Consider the following 22152-nt stretch of genomic DNA (forward strand, 5'->3'; position numbering starts at 1 on the left):
TGTTGTTGGAATGGGAAGAGTAATGGATCTGGGTTTACATCTTAATTTGTCCCTGACTAAAACTAGCCAAACAAGTAACAAAAAAAACTAAGAAGGTATTGAGGAGGAACACACAGCCCTGATTTCTTTAGATTTCGCCTTTAAAGAGCCGGACTTTCTTGTATTTTTAATGCCGCCTTGAGGAATAGTTCTCCAGGCTTCCTGAAGGACTTTTTTGTCTATTATTTTTAGTCCCGTCCCTGTACTGGACCTGAGCAGTTTCAGATACCTACTGTATGAATCATTCAAGCATTAAAAAGCATGAACCAAAGTAAGCAAGCAAGGCCTGAACCAGTGAGAAACAGGTGCTGATGGTGACAGATGATCAGGACGGTGATTAGTGTACTGCTGATGCTGATGCTGATGCTGAGGGGTTGGAACAGATGAGAGGGGAAATGATGTCACTGCTGAGGTTCTTACATAAACAAAGATTATTTATTGTATCTTTAGGCACCAACTTTTAACTTTTTTTTTGTTGCAATTTTAAGATCTTAAACTACTGTATATCCTGAATAGTCATGTACAAGACCGGTTTTACCTTGGCTTGTTGGTCAATGTTGACTTTTTCATGCAACAATCAGGGCAGCAAAGAACAAATACATCTGCCTTTTCGTTAGTCTTTGTTGAAATACAAGTGAGCAAATTGTCCTAAGCAGCATAACCGAACATATCCAGGAAAAATATTTTGCCTCCATCTGTTCTCAAAAAAAAAAAAAAGAAATCAAAGAAATGGAATCTACAGACACTGTTTTAATGTCACAAATGTAAAATTGTAACAATCTAAGACACATACAATCGAAAAAATGGCAAAACCTTAAAAGAAAAACGTTTGCTACAAATTCAGGTCGTAAATTAATGTAACCCTGATTCGTCTGACATCCGTTATAATATTTGGGCTCAAAACAGTTGCGAGCATTACATTAGATATGTCATGTCTTATATTGTGCATAAACAATCATACTTAAGTTCAATTATTTTATAAAACTGTTTATAAACAGTGACATTTCTGCTCCTTGCATTTCTTTAAAGAAAATTTAATTCATTGTTAATTATCCTTGAATGACACACATGCGATCGCTGTCTTACTCAAGCCAATAGCGCGTGAATCTCAGGTTCGAATGCTGATGTGCACTTTGAGTAGGAACTCATTATTGTCCTTGAGGAACTACTTTTCTTTTTCTTTTAATATTGCTTTATTGCGCTACTATACCTACTATACCATGCTGCGTATACGTTTTAGCACTGTATTATATACTGTACTATATTAGCTCCAGGCCCCTGAGACCCTGTACACAGGATAAAGCGCTATAGACGATGAGTGAGTGAGTGAGTGAGTGTACTGCCATGGACTGAATCAAATCAAATTCCTAAGTAATGTAAGTTAGTATAGTAAAGAAAGAAAAAAAAAAAAGGTAAAATAAACTCAGGAAATTAGCACGTCCCGTTAAAAAGCAGTGTCTTTTTAGCGGTGTTTGGTTTACAAAGACGAAACTCTCCAGTGGGTGAGATGTGTTTTTGGACATCCTCCAGAATCAAACAGGCACATATGTTTGAAGGACAGCAGCCAAATTTCCACAAACTGGGGGTTGAACTGGGATATTAATAGCTTATTGGGATTGGAGATCCTGTACTACTAAAAAAAAAAAAAATACATTTGCATACTATTTGCATGCGATTCTGCAACACAGTCTATATTTGCATGCGATTTGCATGCTGTAATGTAATACACAGTGACTCCCAACACTACACACACTCCGGTGGGAATACTGTACATCGAGTGCGCGTTTGGGTTTTACAGAGGCTCTTGGTTAACCAACTGATTCCCAATGCTAACCTCACACTCAGGGCTTCCAGATGGCGCATGTGGATCAGAAAGTCGGGGAAAGTGGAGGGGGCTGGCAGCGCTCCTGGGTAACAGATGGTGTTACCCTGCTCACATCACTTTGCACTGATAATATCCTACTATCAGTTAGCACATAGCAATGTAATTTCCTTAAAAGGTGCCTCGGTTTAATAAATACAGTACACCTGATAATTATATGGTTACACTCTGAGCCAGCTTCCAACACCTTCAACGGCACAATAAGGCGAGTCTCTGTAAAAATTGAAATGATGTAGGGAAGCATCCAGCTCCGGCAAAGACAAGCTCGGAGCATGGAGCTGATCACCGGGGACGTTAGACGCTGCTTTGCTTGGGCAAATAATATAGCGCTTGCTGTATACAGAGTCGGAAAGTTAGTGGGGAAACTTTTCACGTTTTTCGAGTTTTGTCACGCATCTGCTTAGAGTGAATTTCTGGGTGTGAGGGTTGCCAGATTTCTCTTGAGGAAAGTTCGAGGCTTGTAAACTGGCAACTTTAAACACAGACACTTGCCTATATGCCTGGAAGACTTCAGGGAGAGAGACGGCAGACTGAAGAGGGAAATTGCTTTTTTTCCCTTATACTTCTTCTCCACGATTTAAAATGGAAGCTGGAGCACAGGTAAATAGTGGAATCTTAGACATACTGTACTGTATAGTGCTGGGAAAAAGTCCTGAGCCTCCATCATCTCTTCATATTTTGCTTCCAGAAAGCCAGACAGACATTCTTGCATTTTTAATGTCGTCTTGAGGAATATTTCTCCCAGGCTTCCTGAAGGACGTTTTTGGCTCTCATTCTTTTTCTTTCATTTTCAGTCCAGTCCCTGTACAGAGGCGTTTTCTGTTTGTTAAGCCACACACTGACCTATGGATAGTTAAGAATAAATAAAAACTCATCTAACTTAAGGCGTGAACCAGCGAGAAACTGGTGCAAACGATGACAGATGATCAGGACGATGGTGGTTGAAACAGACGAGAGGGGAAATGAGGTCGCTGCTGAGGATGTGTATTGCGTTGACATTCAAAACCAGATAAACCTTTTATATTCATCAGTTTATCTTTAATGAGCAAGATGCTTAAAATGAGATACCGGAACCATGAGAGGACGTAAACTCAAAACAGAACCCATGAGAAGCTAGGTGGGAGTTTGGGGCGTGTCAGGGTGTCTGACCTGAGGTGACCTCTAAGACATTTACATTAACAGAAGTGGTCCAGAGTGAATTTCATTAGTGATGTAAAGTCGTCATCAATAAATCTATCCTCTCACTGGTTCTCTGGGTTACAGACATAAAACATTAAACTATAAAAGAGGCTTAATATTTTTTTTTTGTTGCATGAATCCTCTCAGGTGTTCAATTAACAGAACAGTTCAGGTAAAATCATTCTTTTAATAAGATGAGTTAAGAGCCAGTGCATTCCTGCTCGGGTTTAATTATGGCGTGTTATTGTAATTAGACACTTACCTTGAAAATTAAATCCTTCTTGCCGTATCTCAGCTCCTTCAGTTGGGCCTGGATTCTTTTAGACTGAAAAAATCAAAGGTAAGAAAAATATGGGCTATAAGTTAGAAAAAAATGTATTTGCAGGTTTTTTTATTTTTCCTGATAATATGTATTACTTGTGAGGAGGAGGAAATAAAGAATGGCTTCGATGTGGGACGTGAAGTTAACAGTAAAAACGCTCACATCACCTTTAACACCAGCAGCAGCCCGCACATCTGGACAGTTGTTTTAGCAAATGCATATACACTGATCTTTTGATCTTTTAAACCTCAACAGCCCTGCTTGGGTGTGTGTGTGTGTGTGGTCATGTATTTTCCTTCATGATGATGAGAGTACGGTTTTGACCCTGTCAAAGAACTTTGCTCCTTCATGTGAGGGAAAATATTTCCTTTAGACCAAAGAGTTTAAGGTTAAGGCTTGACTGAATATTGTAATTCAGTGTGGTGGTCTTTGTGTGTGTGTGTGTGTGTAGGGGGCATGTATGTGTGTGTGTGTGTGTGTGCACACTGTAGCTGAAGCACATGTACCTCCTCTGCGTGTATGTCACACAGCTTATTTCCAGAAAGCAGTTTATTCTTCAAGCTTTTATTCTGAAATGAAAAGAGAATCAGTGAAATACTGTTTATTCTTTATTATTTATGACAGAATACAAAACTCCTACACACATAAACAGGTAGAATTGCATAACAAATCCATCTGTATGTGAGAAGAATATCATCCATCACCTCTCCAAGCTTTTAAACTCAACTGAGAAAATGTTGACTTTGCCACTTTGATTAATGTTATTAAGTGAGATTATTCTTATTCAATCATTAAATCTCTGTAATATTAAAGAGTTTAAATATGTCTCAATTGTCAGAACAACTAAGCGCTTCTGTATTTATTTATTTATTTATTTATTTATTTTAGATTGGTAGACCATATTTAATGTACCAAAGGTGTCAGAAAGGAACCCCTATACAGAGGCTGGTGCCAACCGACCCGCACTTCATTGGCACCCAACCATCTGTTATTGAACACCTTCACCACAGCAGAGCTCAGCCTCAGTATCTCAGAGCACACGGCATCATCAGAGACGCCTTCCAACCGAGACACAAACTTAACAACCCCATGACCACGACTGCTGTATTCCTTTCATACAACGGCTCTACTGAACAGCATTAAGTTAATGACCGGAAGATCGGCGGTTCGATCCCCAGCTCCACCAGGTTGCCACTGTTGATCCCTTGAGCAAGGGCCTTAACCCTAACTGCTCCCGGGGCGCCGTATCATGCATTTTGACCCCAGTTACGCTGGGATATGCGAAGAAGGAATTTGTACTTTACCTAAGTAGTTTCATTCGAGGATACTTTTTGTTTTTTTTTACTTTTACTCCACACAAAAGTCTAGAAAATATCTCTACTTTTACTTCAACTCCATTTCTGCACTCCATTGCGTTACCCAGCCACAGTGGTGTGTAGTATTTGATTATGATGGATAACTGTGGTGGTTAGCACTGTCGCCTTGCACCTCCAGGGTCTGGGTTCGATTCCCGGCCAGGCTCGATTCCCGTCTCTATGTGCATGGAGTTTGCATGTTCTCTCCGTGCTTGGTGGGTTTCCCCCGGGTTCTCCGGTTTCCTCCCACATTTCAAAAACATGCATGTAAGTTTAATTGATGTTCCCAAATTGCCCGTAGTGTGTGAATGGGAGTGTATGTGTGTGTGCCCCTTGCGATGGATTGGCACCCTGTCCAGGGTGTACCCTGCTTCGTGCCCTAAGCCTCCTGTGATAGGCTCCTCCAGGTCCCCGCGACCCTGAATACAGGATAAAGCGGTATAGAAGATGAGTGAGTGAGTGAAAACAGCAGGAAGAGAGATTTACAATGACTTTAAAGTGACCGCGTGCTTAATACAAGCACTGTACTGTTAAAACCCAAGTACATTTCGGTGAGTACTTTCGGACTTTTACTCAAGCACAGGATTTGTGTTTTAATGTTTTCTTAATCCAATTTAATTTCTTCAATCTCAGCTTTAAAAAAGAACATTTCGCACAGTGTTTAGAGTTAAATGTTAGCTCCAAGCAACGAACACTTCACTCCCTAGCGAAGCTGATAGATTTGTAGACTCAAGTGAAGCAGTGTTTCATGTTGTACATTCCCCTCATTCACTCGCTGCCAAGACACTTGTGAAATACAACGCTTCAACTCTGCTGCCCGTAGTCCAGCTCACTCGCTTCGAATGAATGGAATGTTGATGTCCTATAATTTACAGGTGGACGTTTGTACAAACACAGCGTGGGATGGAGGGGGGCGTGACAGGACCTCCCACTCATGGAACACCCAGCCTTAGTTAATCAGAAATGAAATTCATACATTTACTGATTGTCCACTTTACAGTATGTTTCTCTTTCAAATCAATCCTCAGATATCGAGGAGTCTATGGCATTATGTTCGTAACTCTCTCGCTTGCTTCGCACCTCGGCCGTGTGCTTGCTCGGCTTCGCTCGACGCTACAAACGTGCCATAAAACCAATCAATCAGAATGTATGAGCCTCCAGTCTCTGATTGGCTGGTTTTTATGAGACGTGTGTAGCTCAGTGCCAAGTTGAGCAAGCACACAGCTGAGCTGTTAAGAGAGAGAAAGCCCAAATATTTTTTTTTCTTGCTCAGCAATGAGGCACTAATACCACACATGGTGGAATGAACAATGGTGAGCTAGATCTAAATTTATATTGTTAGATAAATATTAGATAAACTATTAACCTACTAGTTTGTCAATTTTAAACATCTTCATTCTTACAACATTACAACAAATTTGGTTGATGGTACTTTAGATCATGCTTTATAGGGTCGATTAAAGGTTCTGAATCCTGCCAACATTTCTTCTGCTGAAGAATGAAACATGTGTACTGTTACTATGGTTACACCCCTGGGACTGGTATCATCACCAAATCACCTCATTTACATTACTGGCATCCAGATATTCTGAACCTGGGTCCTGATGAACAGATGGAACAGTTAAATATTTGATGTTCAAACAAACTCAAAGTTTTTGGTACGTGTGTCATCAGTCTAAAACTATGAGAGACAAATAAGAACCTGAATTAGCTAGTCTCCTGATCTCTACAGGCTTAGAAGCAGAAGTTGTTCCCAACCATACCTCCTGCTGCAGGTCTTTGATGATTTTGGTCTTTTTCTCCATTTCCATTTTCAGGAACTTGATCTGAAGAACAAAACAATACATAGATTACATATTTTATGGATTTCATGGATTGATTTTCCACAAGACGCTACATTCCATGAATCAATGCGGAAGAGCTTTGAAATTGCTCCTGGGATTAAAGCGCCTCCTTGAAATGCATAAGAGGAACAAAATAAACACGTGTACGGGCGGTGGAGCCACTGGTGCATGAAGATGACATGATTTTTCACAGAAATATCCTCTTCTCATAGGGACAGCTTTGTGAAATTGTGCATGTTTTTTGCACAGAGCCAAAAAAAAAAAAAAAAAACCCCAAGCAGGAGTGTGTATCGCCCAGGAGATGAGACGCAACACCAATCAAACACTAATGCCTGGTACTCGCGATTCACTCCGACTCTCTGAGTTTTCTCCTTTGTGTCCCAGCAGGATGCTGAGGAAAGAACAGGGAACTTCTGATCAGGATGACATCCGGTGTACACAATCTCTCCTTTATATTCACACTTGTACATCCTCCAACTTTTTCACCAGTTCAGGAGCTGGCAGATGGCAGCCGGTGCAACCCATTTTTATTTATAAACTTGTCGATCAACGTGAGATGTCATGTCTGTCTGTTTCATTTCCATTTGTTAAGGACTAATCCCTAAAACATATAACATTTGCAGTATACATGCAGTATATATTAAGTAAATAAGGGAAGTGAAGCAATCACATACGAGTAAATTATAAGCGAAAAGTCGGTGTGGAGGTCAATAGTTACGCAACTATACTGTGGGTACGAGGATCGTCCAAGTCATTCAAATCCGATTATTTTCAAGGCTCCAAGCCACCTCGGGCAGGATTGTGGGCGTGTCCTGTCTCAGCCTGGGGGCGTGGTCATGTACTGTATGTAGATTACCCAAATTGTTTCCCCTGTGATCTTTCTAGCTATGTTTCTCATGTCAGTGTGTAAAGTATTCATTGAGTGTTAGTTGATTTTAGCGACGCGTTTCAGAAAGATATTGCCGGAGACTGAGGCGGCTGAGAGCACATCGTGGTTATTTCCTTTATTTCACGAAAAAGTAAAAGTAGACCCTTTACAGAATAAATAATGTACTAGACTTATGCATATGTTGTCAAAAATGACGGAGCATTTTATGTTATTTTCACGGTTACCAGAAAATAACGCTAGTTGTCCAGGGTGAAGTCCATCTGAATGTTGACCGGAGGTCCTGCCACGGTTGTAAAATGGTCACCATTGGCCAGCATGGTCCCTAATTGGACTACAGAGGGTCCTGGTTAGAGTAGATGCATGGAAGAGTCTCATTACTGTTGCTTGGAGTCTTTTGTACATATCAATCGCTTTTACACCGTCATTTATCAGATTGACTTGAGCGCTCCTCGTCTTTAACTATAAGTATAAATATAAAGGTATACCATATGTACTGCATGCGAGTGGCTGTGTATTAATAATTACATAATTAGTACAATTAAAGATAAATAACGAGTAAGATTTATTATATGCACACTGTATACACAGTGGAAATAAAGGTACATATATTATTGAGTTGTAATCCATGTAAATGGCGAGAGACAGTGGATGGGCATTACACATCAAAAGGTCATGAGGTCATCTGTGTTTCTAATTTAAGCCTCTCGGTTTTGAGCTGAAATGAAAAGTACAGCCCCATGCTCATTTTCTTTCCCCTCACGGATTCATTCTTATTCTAGACGAGACACAGCGCCTTTCCCTCATATCCCAGAGTGTACGCTCTCTTTCTCTCAAAACACAGCGGGTGGGAGAGAAAAGTTCTAGCGCACAGATAATAGTGTGTCTTTTTTTTTTTATAATTAGCACACTGTACCCATAAAAGTCAGGGCTCAGAATAGCCAGGGCCGCGTCTGGGTGCTGTGTGTGCGCTGCGTCTCTGCGGCTGTAATAAACAGTCCCGATAATGAGTTTTGTGCGAAGAGGACACAGAAAGGGCGTCGACAACAATGTGCTGAGGGAGAACGTCAATAACACTGGACGTCTATGACCCTGTCCGAGCCTTCATTAAAAATACTTTTTAAAATGAGCTCCCTGTGCGTCTGACTTTAAATGCGCACAACATTTATTTTGTCTGCATCAGATGTGCGGCGAAACCCTGGCGCAGGAACGCTCCATCATGTTACACCTCCGTTTATTCAGGACTCTCACCGTGGCTTGATGTTTCTCGGCTCGCTCTGCCGCCTCGTCCAGTTGCTTCTGAAGGGCTGCCTGGAGTGATCTCATCTCTTCTCTGATATTGAAAGGAAAGAAAAAGGAGAGAGAAAGAGAGAAAATGTGTTTGAGAGAAAGAAGTGTAATTTCTGCCAGTGTAGGGTTATAATGGAGGTCATTTTCATTGAAAAGCACTGATTAGGATATTCATACAGGATACGGTGCGGGAGAACATTCGGAGCTGATTTCCTGGCAAACGTGGCGCTACAGAAGGTCTGGTAAAGACAAACAAGGCGATAAGGAAACTAATAAACCAGGCAACGAGGAAATCAAGAGTAAACACAGCTTAGAACGGCGAGAGACGGATTCCTGTGGTGTTTAGGGCCGCGAACACGCTAGGTGTTTATATTCTACTACTGATAAAGTGCAGGCTGAAGTGCCTTCTAAAAGTCCTGCCTGGTAATGATATCACTTTTTTTTTTTTTTTCTTGGCAAAAAAGAGGATACGTTTCTGATCACTGGCATAGAAGTTTGCAAAAAAAAAAATGGAATTCTTGAGAAGTTTAAACGGGTGACACCGAACCCTGTGGGACTCCTTCAACTAAAACTCCAGAGCACTGTTGAACCCTCAGCTGCTCATTTAAAGGGATGATTTCTTTAAGGAAATGTTTACTGGAAGGAGTCTCCAGTGTCGGCACTTTGTAATAGAGCTGAGGCTGCAACTTTGTTTCCATTTTGTCTTGTTAATTTTAAAAGGGGAAATAATGATGCTGGTGAAGTAACAAGTGTAACAGAGGAGCAGAATGATGTAAAGCACCACAAGGTCATTTATCTTTCTATTGAATGCAAGAAGCTACTTTCCAATTTAAGACATTGGTACCTTTTAAAACAAAGGCACCAAATACTCAAGTGCATGATGCATATTATATTATATTATATTATATTATATTATATTATATTATATTATATTATATTATATTATATTATATTATATTATAACTGAATGTACTGTACATATGTAATAATTTCTAGCAATCATTTTGCAAGTAGTCTGTGAAGAGCACTTTACAGAATCCGTGCCCTTTATCATGCTCAGAAATCCAAACAGTATTATTGAGAACACCGCTGGCAGAAGAATACTTGAGCACACAGATGTCTTGGTATCAGTTCAGGGCGAATTATTCCCCAAGCTTCTCAAGAGGCAATCTTCCTTGATGCGGTTCCTCTCTGGAAAAATGTCAGTGTTCCGATTTGACTTAATTAATTGAATGACCAAATTCATTCATTTATTTATTAACCTTCTGTCAGCACTTAAATATCTGTGGAACAACACTGTACTACTAGACTTTTACTAAACTTCCATCTGATCTACTGACCAGGTACATCATCCAACCATCCATAAATTTTGCGCCGAATCTAAATGAGGTTAAGAATAATTTAAGGTCAAGTCAAATTCTAAGGTTAGTGCCAGAAAGTTTAATTAAAAATTACAAAGAGCATTAAAGTCAAAGAGGGACTTTTGACTGTGAAAAATAACAATACAGTTTTAAGAGTATAAACTCCCTTTATGTCTCTATATAATCCCCTGAAACACTAATGCACTGATCCCAGTGTCTCACTAGGGCTTGGACACCATCAAGGTAGAACGTTTTCTCCAGAAAAAAAGTAGAAAGTCTGCCTGCTTCACATCTGAAACCCTGGTCCAGACGAGATCCTGTAACCTGCAAGTGGTGCTGGTAAATGAGTGTGTGTGTGTACAGTTCACACGGACAGATGTGTCACTTCCTCAAGTTGGCGACGTTGATTTTTTTACTTGGAGGCTTCTCTAAATGAAATTACCGAAATTTCATCACAAGTCCCGGCTTGAACACCTTGTTAATTAGTTACAGTTTTACTTTTTGGTATCTTATCGTGATCAAAAGATTGAAAACTGACGTCATCCTTAACAATCCTGACACATCGTTCACCCAATGGCCCCCACTGAGCTAACATCTCTGTTTGCCGTAACTGCAGACGTTTATCTACTGTACTTCTAACTGCTTGTCTTTTAATAACAGCCCTGTAGAGAACCCGGCTCCTGAAATATTACAGTTACAATTAAAGATATTTCCATTTTTGTTGTTCTGTACAGTCTGTTAATGCCAGCTACATGCCATGTCTTTATAATAAAAATATTATAAACTAAATTAAACTGTTGGTTCTTTACGCTCTTGAGTGCTGATATTTTTCAGTTTGACCTTGTTAAAATGTGTGTGTGTGTGTGTGTGTGTGTGTGGTCACATACTTAAGCAAAGTACTGATCAGCTGAATGAAATTCAGCGTCTGTGAAATGAAAAAGCACATCTGCTGCTATGTCGGGAAATTTTCAGAGTTATTGTGCAGGGCAGAAGATCATCACTGCAACCTCCTACAAACCTGTCACTTTCTATAACAGCGACTCCGAGATTGCACAAGGTGACTGTTTTGCAGGGATACAAAATGGAAATAAGAGATGCTCGACACCAGAAAATGCCTTTAGGCCATGCAGCTATAAACAGCCGCTCCCTCTGCAGCCTCGCTTTTTTCCCTCCAGCTTGTGAAGTTAATAAAACAACAACTAAAACAACATGGAAAACATGGAGCTTGTCATCTTGCTCAGAAACCACAAAGTAGCATAAAACTGATCCGTATGGAGGATGTCAGAAAACCTACAGTTACAACTTTACCCCTGAATAATAAATAGCACTAACACTGGAGACTCCTTCCATACAGGTGAAGGATACACATCTTATTACGCAACAAATATTAGATCATGTGAAGCACCTACCGTCTACTAAGGAAAGAATAACTCATCAGAACAAGAGTATTAACATAAACATGCACTACTCGCAGAACCACACTGACAGTTAGTTCCGACCGAGTAATCTGATGTCTATAAATCTAACCAGCTTCTATTCTAACACAAGGCTGAATCCCAAATCCCTCTCTAACCCCTGATCAAGGGCACTCCTTGAAATGTGGAACAAGGGATTGTACACCCTACATAGTGCACTAGCTTTCCATTTAACACTATTTGGTGATCGACCCTGGAACCTGAATGTTAATGGAGCTGATACTCTAAAGTGAAATAAGTGGGAATATAAAGTAAATCTGGTGAGTTTCTCAGGACTGTCCGCCACCTCCGTACACCTTTTGGTTACAGAATACCGCTAGGAGTTTAACACTACACTCACCTCCTGTTAATTACGCTAACTCGCCAGCTCTGCCAGTCGCGGTTAGTTAGTTCCACCAGGCGCTGAAGCGTAGACGGAGCAAAATAACTGGTTAAATAACGAAATCTGTTGATAATAAACGGTGTCTGTGAAACTGTTGCATAAAAGCGATATTACACTTGTTGTTGGTTGTGCTGTTGTCCTGAATATCAGCACTCTTGTGATATACTGTATTCAATACTCTGGGTGCACCCTCGTGCCTACAACCAAGCATCATGAGCATCACACTCAGTATAACAGCATGACATTTACATCTAGGCATTTGGCAGACGCTCTTATCCAGAGCGATTTACATTTTTTATCTCATTACACATCTGAGCAGTTAAGGGGTTAAGGGCCGCGCTCAGGGGCCCAACAGTGGCAACTTGGTGATTGTGGGGTTTAAACCTGGGATTTTCCAAACCGTAGTCCAATGCCTTAACCACTGAGCTACCCCTGGCCCCCTGACCTTGAGTGTGATAGTGTTTAAATAATCAAGACATTAAAAAAAACCACAATCTAGAATTTAACAAAAAATACAAAGTATGGAAATATAAATTATTGCATATTCATGATCAGGTAAATTGATGTGATTGTTATAAACCTTTGTGACTGTAAAACAATTTATCATTCTAGCATTATTATTGTTATTATTATTATTATTATTTTAATTGTTGTTGTTGTTGTTATTATTATTATTGTTGTTGTTGTTGTTGTTGTTGTAGTTGTTATTATTGTTATTATTATTATTATTATTATTGTTGTTGTTCTTGTTGTTGTTGTTGTTGTTATTATTATTGTTGTTGTTGTTGTTGTTGTAGTTGTTATTATTATTATTATTATTATTATTATTATTATTATGCAGCTCTTAATTACCAATTTATTTTGAGTGTAGAATAAAAAGCAACATTGTCTGGGACCCAGTTGTGGTATACCCATATAGTATAGTCTTACTAAAACAAATAAAGAAATAAATACATAAATATGCTTAGTCAGTCTTAGCTTTAGGGGTGTTGTAACTTTTATGGTGAAATGAAATGTAGCCTGAATAGCAAGTGAATATCGATTGCTGCTAAATCAGGTGCGTTGCCTCTGATTAAGGCAAGGCTCGAGGTGGTGTTATTATTATTGTGCTTTATAATATATGTTGTCTGGGGGTAAAACAACATATATGATTTTTTATTTTTTTTGCAGCAGGTTGCGTTTCTGCTCTACAGCTCCAGAGTTTCTGGTTTAATTTTTCTTTTTTTTTTTTTTTTTTTTTTTTCTAAAAATGTTCAAGCAAAGGACTGGTGTCGGGGCTAGGTATCACTCTGGCTTCATGCCCAGTGTTCTTGTTACAGGCGCCACAGCTCTGATGATGAATGTAGAGGTTTCTAGGTTTCTGTTTCAAACACTAAAGCAAAATGGGAATGTAAGGGGGAAAGAATATTGAAACCGCTCCGACATGAAAAATCTTCTTTGTTTAACCAAACAGTAATAAAATCCCCAATGCTGTACAAACGACTGTGAATCAGGATCTTCTCTTAATGGCACCACTGAGAAGCTGATGAATCTGCGCCAGCACGCCAGACAATGAAGTAAAGAACAAACTAGAATATAAAGTAAAAGACGTGCCACCGGAAAGCACGCATGACTGGAGAGCGATCAGCGTAATTATCTCTCCTGCATGACGGCTCATCTGGGAAGAACACAAGACGGCTGCAGGAACTGGGAGCGTCTAGACGTGCCAGTTTGACTGGGAGGAATTCTATATTTTGTCTGTTTATCTTCCCAGAATCATCCAACACAACCAGAACCACTGGCCAGTACAAATGCCTGAGCACAAACATCCTCCTTTCTGTCTGTTTTCCTCTAATAACATGCCAGAAATAATAAATATGCACCCGGGGACTCACCCAGCCAGAGCTTATGCATCACTCCGCCTGCAGTGTTGAGCCACAAAATGAAAGCTGTTCACTTGTATGTGTGTGTTTGTGTGTCTGTGTGGGGGTGTGTTTTTTTTTAGAGAGATTTAAAGTACATAATAATAATAATAATAATAATAATAATAATAATAACAATAATAATAATAAATATGATTATTATTATTATTATTATTATTATTATTATTATTAATAATAATAATAATACGATTATTGCTATTATTATTATTATTATTACTATTATTACTATTATTATTATTATTATTATTATTAATAGTAGTTACTATTGCCCTTCATGGATTTAACATGCTGTTCAGAAATTTAGAAGAAAAAGCCATCTTTAATACCGACTTGCCTCATTTTCTCCCCTATTTCACATCCTGACATTTCACCAAACACCTGATATTTCACTGCCTGCTTAATGTCATGAGAACTGAGTCCTGAACTCGTTCTGTTGCTATCCAGGTCAGGCTTCTGACAAATAGAGGTTAAGCTCCCAACACACTCACTTCTGAAGATAAGAAACAGCTTACTGAGAGCAAAGCCTTTATGTCCGTTTAAGAGAAATCCATTCAGAATAATTGGTTGATTATTTGTCTATAACAGCCGCTCTGATTGTAATGAAGGTTTACATCAATGTGCTCATTTCGATATATTATTGTTTCTATAGTAACAGAGGGACATGCACGAGACTTATAATGCATAGGATGAAAATTACAAGTGATCAAAGGTTCTGTAAGGACATGAAAGTGTTTATATGGATGTATTAGATGGAAGGAGTCTCCAGTGTTAGTGTTTTGTAATGTGCTGTCACACCGTCAACAAAGACAATCAAGGTCTCGCTGCATCTAATGAATATCAAACAACGCAGTCGGTCAAAATGGAAAAAGTCGAAGGAATTGTTTTTAGTATTTATACTAAATTCTCTGACCGATACACAGACGCACTGATCAAGTGACACCAGAAGAACATAATATGAACTTAATGTGGTCTTCTACGATGTGGAATGGACCTACCATGGTCATAGCATTGGCCTGAGGACTTTATTGGCAAAGCAAGCAGGACAGAGCAGTTTATACTTCATTGTGGTTTCTCTGTAACATGATAAGCTGTGCTTAGTTTAGGTTTTTGTCCTATTAATTTCAAGAAACTGACAAAATAAGAGTGCTGTTATATAATGTAAACAATACCCGGACTAGTTGTTAAAGAGAAAAGACATTTTTTAATCAGTAAAAACCAGACAGAGCTGCAGAAGATATCTTCACAATCAAACAATAATAAGTTCACGGCACAAACAACATCAACATGGACAGGAAAACTCTATCTATTTACTATCCTGGAATGGCACAAGTTGTACTTTTCACACAACTGATGAACAAAAAGGGAATTGTTTCACTGGTCCCATCTTCGATTATTTCTTTAACATGTTAACACAGCTCTCAGAGCTCCTCCGAAGTGTGTTAATCCATCCATCTAGGAACCTCTATAGTCCAACTAGGGACCGTGCAGACCAATGGTGATTACCTTTTACTACATATATACATTTCCTGCCATTTTACAACTGTTGTAGGACCACCGGTCAACATGCACACGCTCTTTCACATACTACAGGCGATTTGGGAATGACTATTAGTCTAATCTTCATGTCTCTGGACTGTGAGAGGACACTGGAGTACCTGGAATAAACCCACCAAGCACAGGGAGAACATACACACTCTATGCACACAGACCCCGAGGTGGGAATTGAACCCTCGACCCTGAAGGGAACACTAAGCCACCGTGCTGCAGAGTGTGTTAATGCTCACGGTTTTTGTTTGCATACACACACAAACTGAAGATCGATCTGAAAACCTAAACGTGACTAAAAGGAGATTTTTGCATTAAAGGACTACGCTAAATCCTATTTAGATTGTATTTGTTTTTGGGCAGTCAGTAAATCAGTTCAGTGGCGTTGCTGAAAGGATATCTAAACAATGTCTGTATAAATCATTTCCAATATCCACGACTCTGCAGCAAGATTGTGGTGAAGCGAAATGCATTTCCTAAGAGACTACTAGGAGATGTTTTTGCAATGTTTTTGTGCATGGATTTAATCGACTCTGGTGTCAGATCAGAGCGAAAGGCGGGAGCGAATGCGGTTGCTTTGGTTTAATAAAAGTTTAGCACACATACCATCCAATACATCAGACGAGCTCAAGGTTAAAAAATATGTTAGGGCGGGGCACAAACAGCGCAGCATCGGCAAACTGGGAAGCAGGGTCGAGGACAAAACCAGAGTAGCAGAGCACCGTGAGCGAGACTTGGGAAAGCCTTGTTCGGCCTTGTTCAGGCTGCAGGCAAATTTCATCTGTTTCACAAATCTGATCTTTAGGACTGACTGTCCACTTGCGTATTCGACAGCAATCATATCGGATTTACAGTCCGGCAGCTCAAATCTGACACTTTGTCGATCTGTCTGCATCGGTTGCCGTGGTAACGCCGCTGGAGGCTCGCGTGCAGCAGACTATATTTCCTAATATCGCCCAGTTTCTGTACCCTCCCTCCAGCATTGCCGCGTCCCCTTAAAGTCGTATCAGACATTTTTACTTCGTCTCCTGTCCAGGGACTGTTGTTCTCCATTTTAGGTTTACATTCAAGCATTTAGGAGACACACTTATCCAGAGCGACTTACAAAAGAGCTTTAAAGATTCAATTATTAGATATTTATAACTACAAGTACTATCAATCAAACCGAGGTTGTATTTATTTTAATTTTAAATTAAGTTAACCCAAGCCATTTCCGTACGGCTCTTAAGCCAGACGCTCAATAGGAAGTTAAATTGCTAAGCTTTAGGAGGTCACGGTGGAAACTTTCCAGAAAAGGAAAGTCAGCTTTATTGTACAGAAGTATTTTCATTTCTTTCGCATCTTCCTGCTCGTTTTTTCAACCATGGATCCATGTCCCAGGTCATGTGATCATGTGGACTTAAAACCTTGCAAAAATCAGATTTAGGATGTTTTTTCCTGTTAAGACGATATAAAAACAATCTGATTCTAGACTGATTCCAATCTGCATAAGACAAAAAATCCAATCTTTGGCTGTCAGTCTGAACAAGGCCAGGAACAAGTATCTGACCAGCGATCTGGACCGATCAGGGAAACTGAACGGTGCTGTTTTTCCAGGGATCAGGGGAATTGGAGTTTGCCAAAATCCTGCCTATCTTCACTGCATCTATAGTCATTCTGGAATTTAGTTTGAGATCCATAAATAAATCAGATTAACAATGGACCAAAGACACGTGCAGTCAGCTGATTGGCACTGTCAAACTGCCAGTAGTGTGTAAATGTGTGTGTGTGTGTGTGTGTGTGTGTGTGTGTGCTCTGCAATAGATTGGGACCCTGTCCAGGATTTAGCCCATTAGTGACTGAAGTCTCCTGGGACAGGCTCCAGGCCTCCCATGACCCTGTACAGGATAAACGCTATAGAGAATAAACGAATGATTGAAAAGCTGCCATGGAAATCAAATAACCAAAAAAATTAGTCATTATCAGATAAATTAATTATAGAAACAAAAAAATCACGATTTACTTTTGATATCCGATCTATGAACATGAGACTTTACGCATGCACACGTGCTAGAGCCTGGTTAACGCTATGCAGGTTGGCTCTGATTATTGAGCCCTGATTTATAGTCCAGCGTAGTGTGAGCTCGACTGCAGATATCTGTAGGAGTCAAAGTAAACAAAATCAATAAATGTGCAAAGGGCACAAGGTCTGATTTCCTGCCTCTCGATCGAATTCTAGGAGAGTCAGAAAGTCGGAGCATCATACTTGTTTGATTTTCTTCAAGCGGCTCCGTGTTTGTACAGCCAATTAAACTGGGAGCTGCAGGAATAAATACAGGATGTGTGTCTGCTTAGGCCCCTCCCTCTTTATTTCTATTCACTGTATTTACGCTTTTTATCTGATTCTTTTTTTATGATTTTATATACCTAAAAAAAAAAACTTATAATAATAATAATAATATTAAATATAATTACTTGTATGCTATATCAAATATATAATTGATTACTTTATGTATATTTTATTTAAGAGATTTATAACAGTTTATAACAGTATGGCTTTTCTGGAGCTTGAAGGACAACTAATAGATCCTGTTCATTGTGAATACTACCTGATGATGCAATCAATGTGCAAATTCGCGTGTGACGTCATCCTCCAGCAGCTCTATTAAAAAATGTTGGCCGTACTGTGAATAATTACATTCACATGCACAAAGAAGTAAAGAAGGAAACAGAAGCTGTTGCAGTACATTTTGAGTATCAGTATTTTAATTAAGTATTTTCACTATGGTGGAGTTTTTACTTTTACTTCGTTCCATTTCCAAGTAAAATATTGTATTTTCTACTCCATGACTTTATGTGGCATCTGTCATTATGTCTCATTCATAAGTAGAAAAGAAGAACAAAGCCTCTTAGCCTCGCCCGGATAGTTAACTAAGTAACTGGTAACTCTTGAGCAGTGAAGCTTTACAACGCCACAACCCCTTACAACAAGCTGGATCTAGTGATCACCTGAAGTTTTATCATTTCCATTAGCGAGCTATCTGTCTAACATTAGCATGTAGTGCTTCAAGGTTCTCAGCTGAACGTTCTCAGATCATGACATAACAATCGTTCAGTGTTGACACTTGGAGTTTGGTTAATAAAATCTCTTTTAATTGGTTTTTCATGTAGTTAACGATGTTGTAACAGATAGCAGGTGGACTGGAGTTATGCTTCAACTGAGATTTAGTTTTTTCTGGCTGAGATCATAACCACTGATAAACTATCAAACAATCCACTACAGTAATACATCTATTACACCCCGGACACATATTATATATCGTGTTATATTTGGTTACATTTTGCGGGTTTTTTCCCTTTTTTCTAGATAAAGCATGGTGGCCATGTGCAGAGATGTTCAGTTTAAATCAATCCTAAAAGGAAAGTTTGCTTTCTCTCACATCCTGTTATTTCACAGCCACTCAGATCTCAGTAATGGAAATGACGCGGCTGCATGTTGAACGCTCATGAGAATGGTTTTTTAGACTCAGTTAACCACCTTCTATTAACAGACCTGATCCCAGAGTGACATAAGAGCCTTTCAATGAGGAGATAAAGCGTGCGTCTAATCATGAAAATAATAACCTGACATTACAGTCGGAATAAAACAGCACTTTAACTTTTGATTTTAAAGTACACCTGGAGATGAGACATTTTGTACTTTTACTCAAGCGGAAATGTAAAAGGAGCTTTTACTGGAGAGTACTACTTTACCTAGAGGATCTTTACTTTTTCTTAAGTACAGGATTCGTCTACTTCATTCTCTAACCGCAAACGCAGAAGTTTCATTTCAATTCAGCAACAAGTCCTTCACTACTTGCTCCCTGAATGTTCATATGCATTTCTGGTCTTTAACTTTTTTTCCGATAAAATCTAGGCTGCATTATGAATTCTGTGTCACAGTGTGTGTGTGTGTGTGCGTGTGTGTGTGTGTGTGTGTGTGTGTGTGTGTGTTCTCCAGATCAGCTTCAATGATAAAGATCCTCAAATGATAGATCTGGGATTAAAAGAGATTGTTTTATTACATGCTGCCTCAATCAGCATAATCTGTAAATCACATCAATCAAAAACAAGCTTACATGAACTCACACATTCTTCAAAGTCATTTTAAGGTAATACAAATATATATATATATATATATATACCATCTTCCAACAGTTGCGTACACTTCCGTAACATAAATCTCAGCTAATGATGTACTGTAGGTCTTCATGATGCGTAATCTTTATATATATATATATACCTGAGACGTGTTTTATTTAAGCAATATGACAGGTTGTGCTGTTGTACAGAATATCAGCACAGCTGTGATGTGTAGCCTGACTACTGAAGATATCAGCCATGATCAATCTGAAATGGACATGCACGTATCTAAAGGCTTGGTAAGGACAGTGGGACCAGTCACAGGGGGCGTATACTTCGCAAAGACCAGAAGTGCGTAAGTCTCTTTTATCAGTGTTTAGTAATTAGTCTCAGGGGTGCGTGAGCCGGAGCACTGGTGTTGGCAGGTCTTTTTTTTTTTATTGTAGTTATGACAATTATCAATAAATTATAATTAATTTCTTTATTTAACCAGTTATTTTGCTCCATTAGCATTCCATTAACAGGGAAGAAATTAGTTTTAAACTCTTACTGGTACTAATGTATGTAGCCTAAAGGTGAGAAGTTTACTGTAATACATGGAGGTGGTGGAACGTCCCAAGAAACTTACCAGATTATTAGCTTCGTTAATATACAGGTTCTGGGTCGATTCCCAAATAGTGTTAAATGGAAATCTAGTGCACTATGTAGGGTGTCGATTTCCCTTGTTCCACACTCCAAGTAGTTCCCTTGATCAGGGGTTAGAGAGGGAGACGGTTCAGAGGCGATTCAGAAGGACTCAGAAGTGATGAGTGCAGAGACGGCGTGTTGTTTAAGACGACATACCATTATCAGATGTGTGTTCTTACTGAAAGTGCTTCTGTGACTGGTTGTGAATGTGGGTTTAGTCAGACAGCTGCTCTCTCCTCAGTACTGCGGACCGTACAGACCTACTCTCACCCACGCTGAGACACACAGTTAGTGTCATTAACCACTGGACAACACCTGGGACACGCCCACTTATACAGATAGTTACACCTGTACAGTACTGTTACTGTCTGTTATCATCACCCGTGGAACAGTTCTCATCCAATCAGATCACTCGGTTGGAACTAACTTCCATATTATTCTTTTTCAGTGCTATATTAACTTTCAGTTAGTCTTTACTTGGCTTCCATCTGTTGTTATTTCACATGTTCATGCTTCGTTTATGCCCAGAGTTCATTGTTAGTGTTCCTGCCGTAAATCTATTTATCGTTTGATTAAAGAAGATCAGCACTTGCATCCGACCGTAAAGCCATTTGCAAAGCCTGCGTAAGCTAATGGCAGGCAGTGTTTGGTTGCTAGCAGCCATTAGAGCCGACGCAAATCAGGCAGTACTCACAGAGACTTCGCTTCAGACAAAAGGTCAGATTTTTAAGCTTTGTGCCTTATTTCTCACTGTTTGTGGTTCTGTAGAGTAAAAATGTGGCCCATTAGAAAACTGATGACATGAAAAGAAAAACACAACAACAAAAAACACTGTGAGTTCTTTCGCACAAACCAGATGCTGTTGGCTGTGATGTATAGTTAAAAGCTTCTATAAGTTCTCTGTAGTCATAGGCTGAAGTCTGAGCTCCAATAGGGAGGGAGAACAGGTCCAAATGATCCAACTCAGAACATAACAAAGCGTTCCTCAATGTGGCTCCACCCACACAGCATATAACACATGATCTTATGGGAATATACAGTGAGTGAGTGAGTGAGTGAGTGAGCGAGCGAGCAAGCCGTAGCTGAGATTGTGATAGTGTGATGGACCTGGGGTTACTGTTGACACACTAATGTTAGTTATTATCCTATAACAGAACCACATGACTGTTTAATTTATCTTATTTTACAGCAATTTATATTTTAATCCATTTATAGTTATGTTTACTGTTCCATGAACAAAGTAAGTCTTCTGAAATCTTGTCACTTACAATATAGCAGCTATAAACAGTAGTTTTCTCATCAGCCTGGCTTTTATTCTTCTCTTTAAGTTAATTTGACAAAAAAACACAACTTATCAAAAAAAAAACGCAAAGACTTTTAAAAAATGCTACAACTGAAAACTGCTTCCATAAATGTTGTGTAAAATAAATACCATCTTAGAGAAACTTGTGGTCTTCACTATTAATGTCTCTACAAATTACTGTAGCTGTTTCAATGGAAATAATAATGCATTAGAATGCGTACATCAATTACAACGTGCTGCTTTTGAAGCTCCTTTATAGAGACAGACTTCCCAATCAGAATCCGAAGTCTGTCAGTGTTGTGGTACAGTGCTTACTATCTACTGTGCAATTATTATAAATAGATCAAACTATTTCTGTACCTTTGTTTGTGACTCAGCTCCAGAATCCGCTGTACGTCCTTTTTGGGCACAGAGTCGTCATTCTTCATCGACTGAAATCAAAAGGAAAGAATTCTAAATGAGGAAAAAAAATTAAGTTTGTTGATGTCTCGTCTGTTATTTGCTGCAGTTGTCTGAGAGATGTTCAGACGGCATTCAGATCAGATGCTAAATAAATACGAATGATTTCTTAAGCTGACT

At 39.2% G+C, this 22152-nt stretch overlaps 1 protein-coding gene across 1 annotated transcript in view; it reads right to left on the reverse strand.

The window, feature by feature from the left end:
* The window catches only part of luzp2 (leucine zipper protein 2), a 110629-nt gene that overhangs the window by 18203 nt on the left and 70274 nt on the right, over window positions 1–22152 (reverse strand). Inside the window, exons 3-7 of the mRNA XM_053499850.1 lie at window positions 21934–22004; window positions 8759–8840; window positions 6541–6603; window positions 3929–3991; window positions 3363–3425 (exon numbers count right to left, since the gene is read on the reverse strand). Coding sequence (XP_053355825.1) covers window positions 3363–3425; window positions 3929–3991; window positions 6541–6603; window positions 8759–8840; window positions 21934–22004 — 342 coding nt within the window. The remainder of the gene's footprint in view (window positions 1–3362; window positions 3426–3928; window positions 3992–6540; window positions 6604–8758; window positions 8841–21933; window positions 22005–22152) is intronic.

Source organism: Clarias gariepinus, chromosome 7 (assembly GCF_024256425.1).
Source record: "Clarias gariepinus isolate MV-2021 ecotype Netherlands chromosome 7, CGAR_prim_01v2, whole genome shotgun sequence".
In the NCBI taxonomy this organism is placed as follows: Eukaryota; Metazoa; Chordata; class Actinopteri; order Siluriformes; family Clariidae; genus Clarias; species Clarias gariepinus.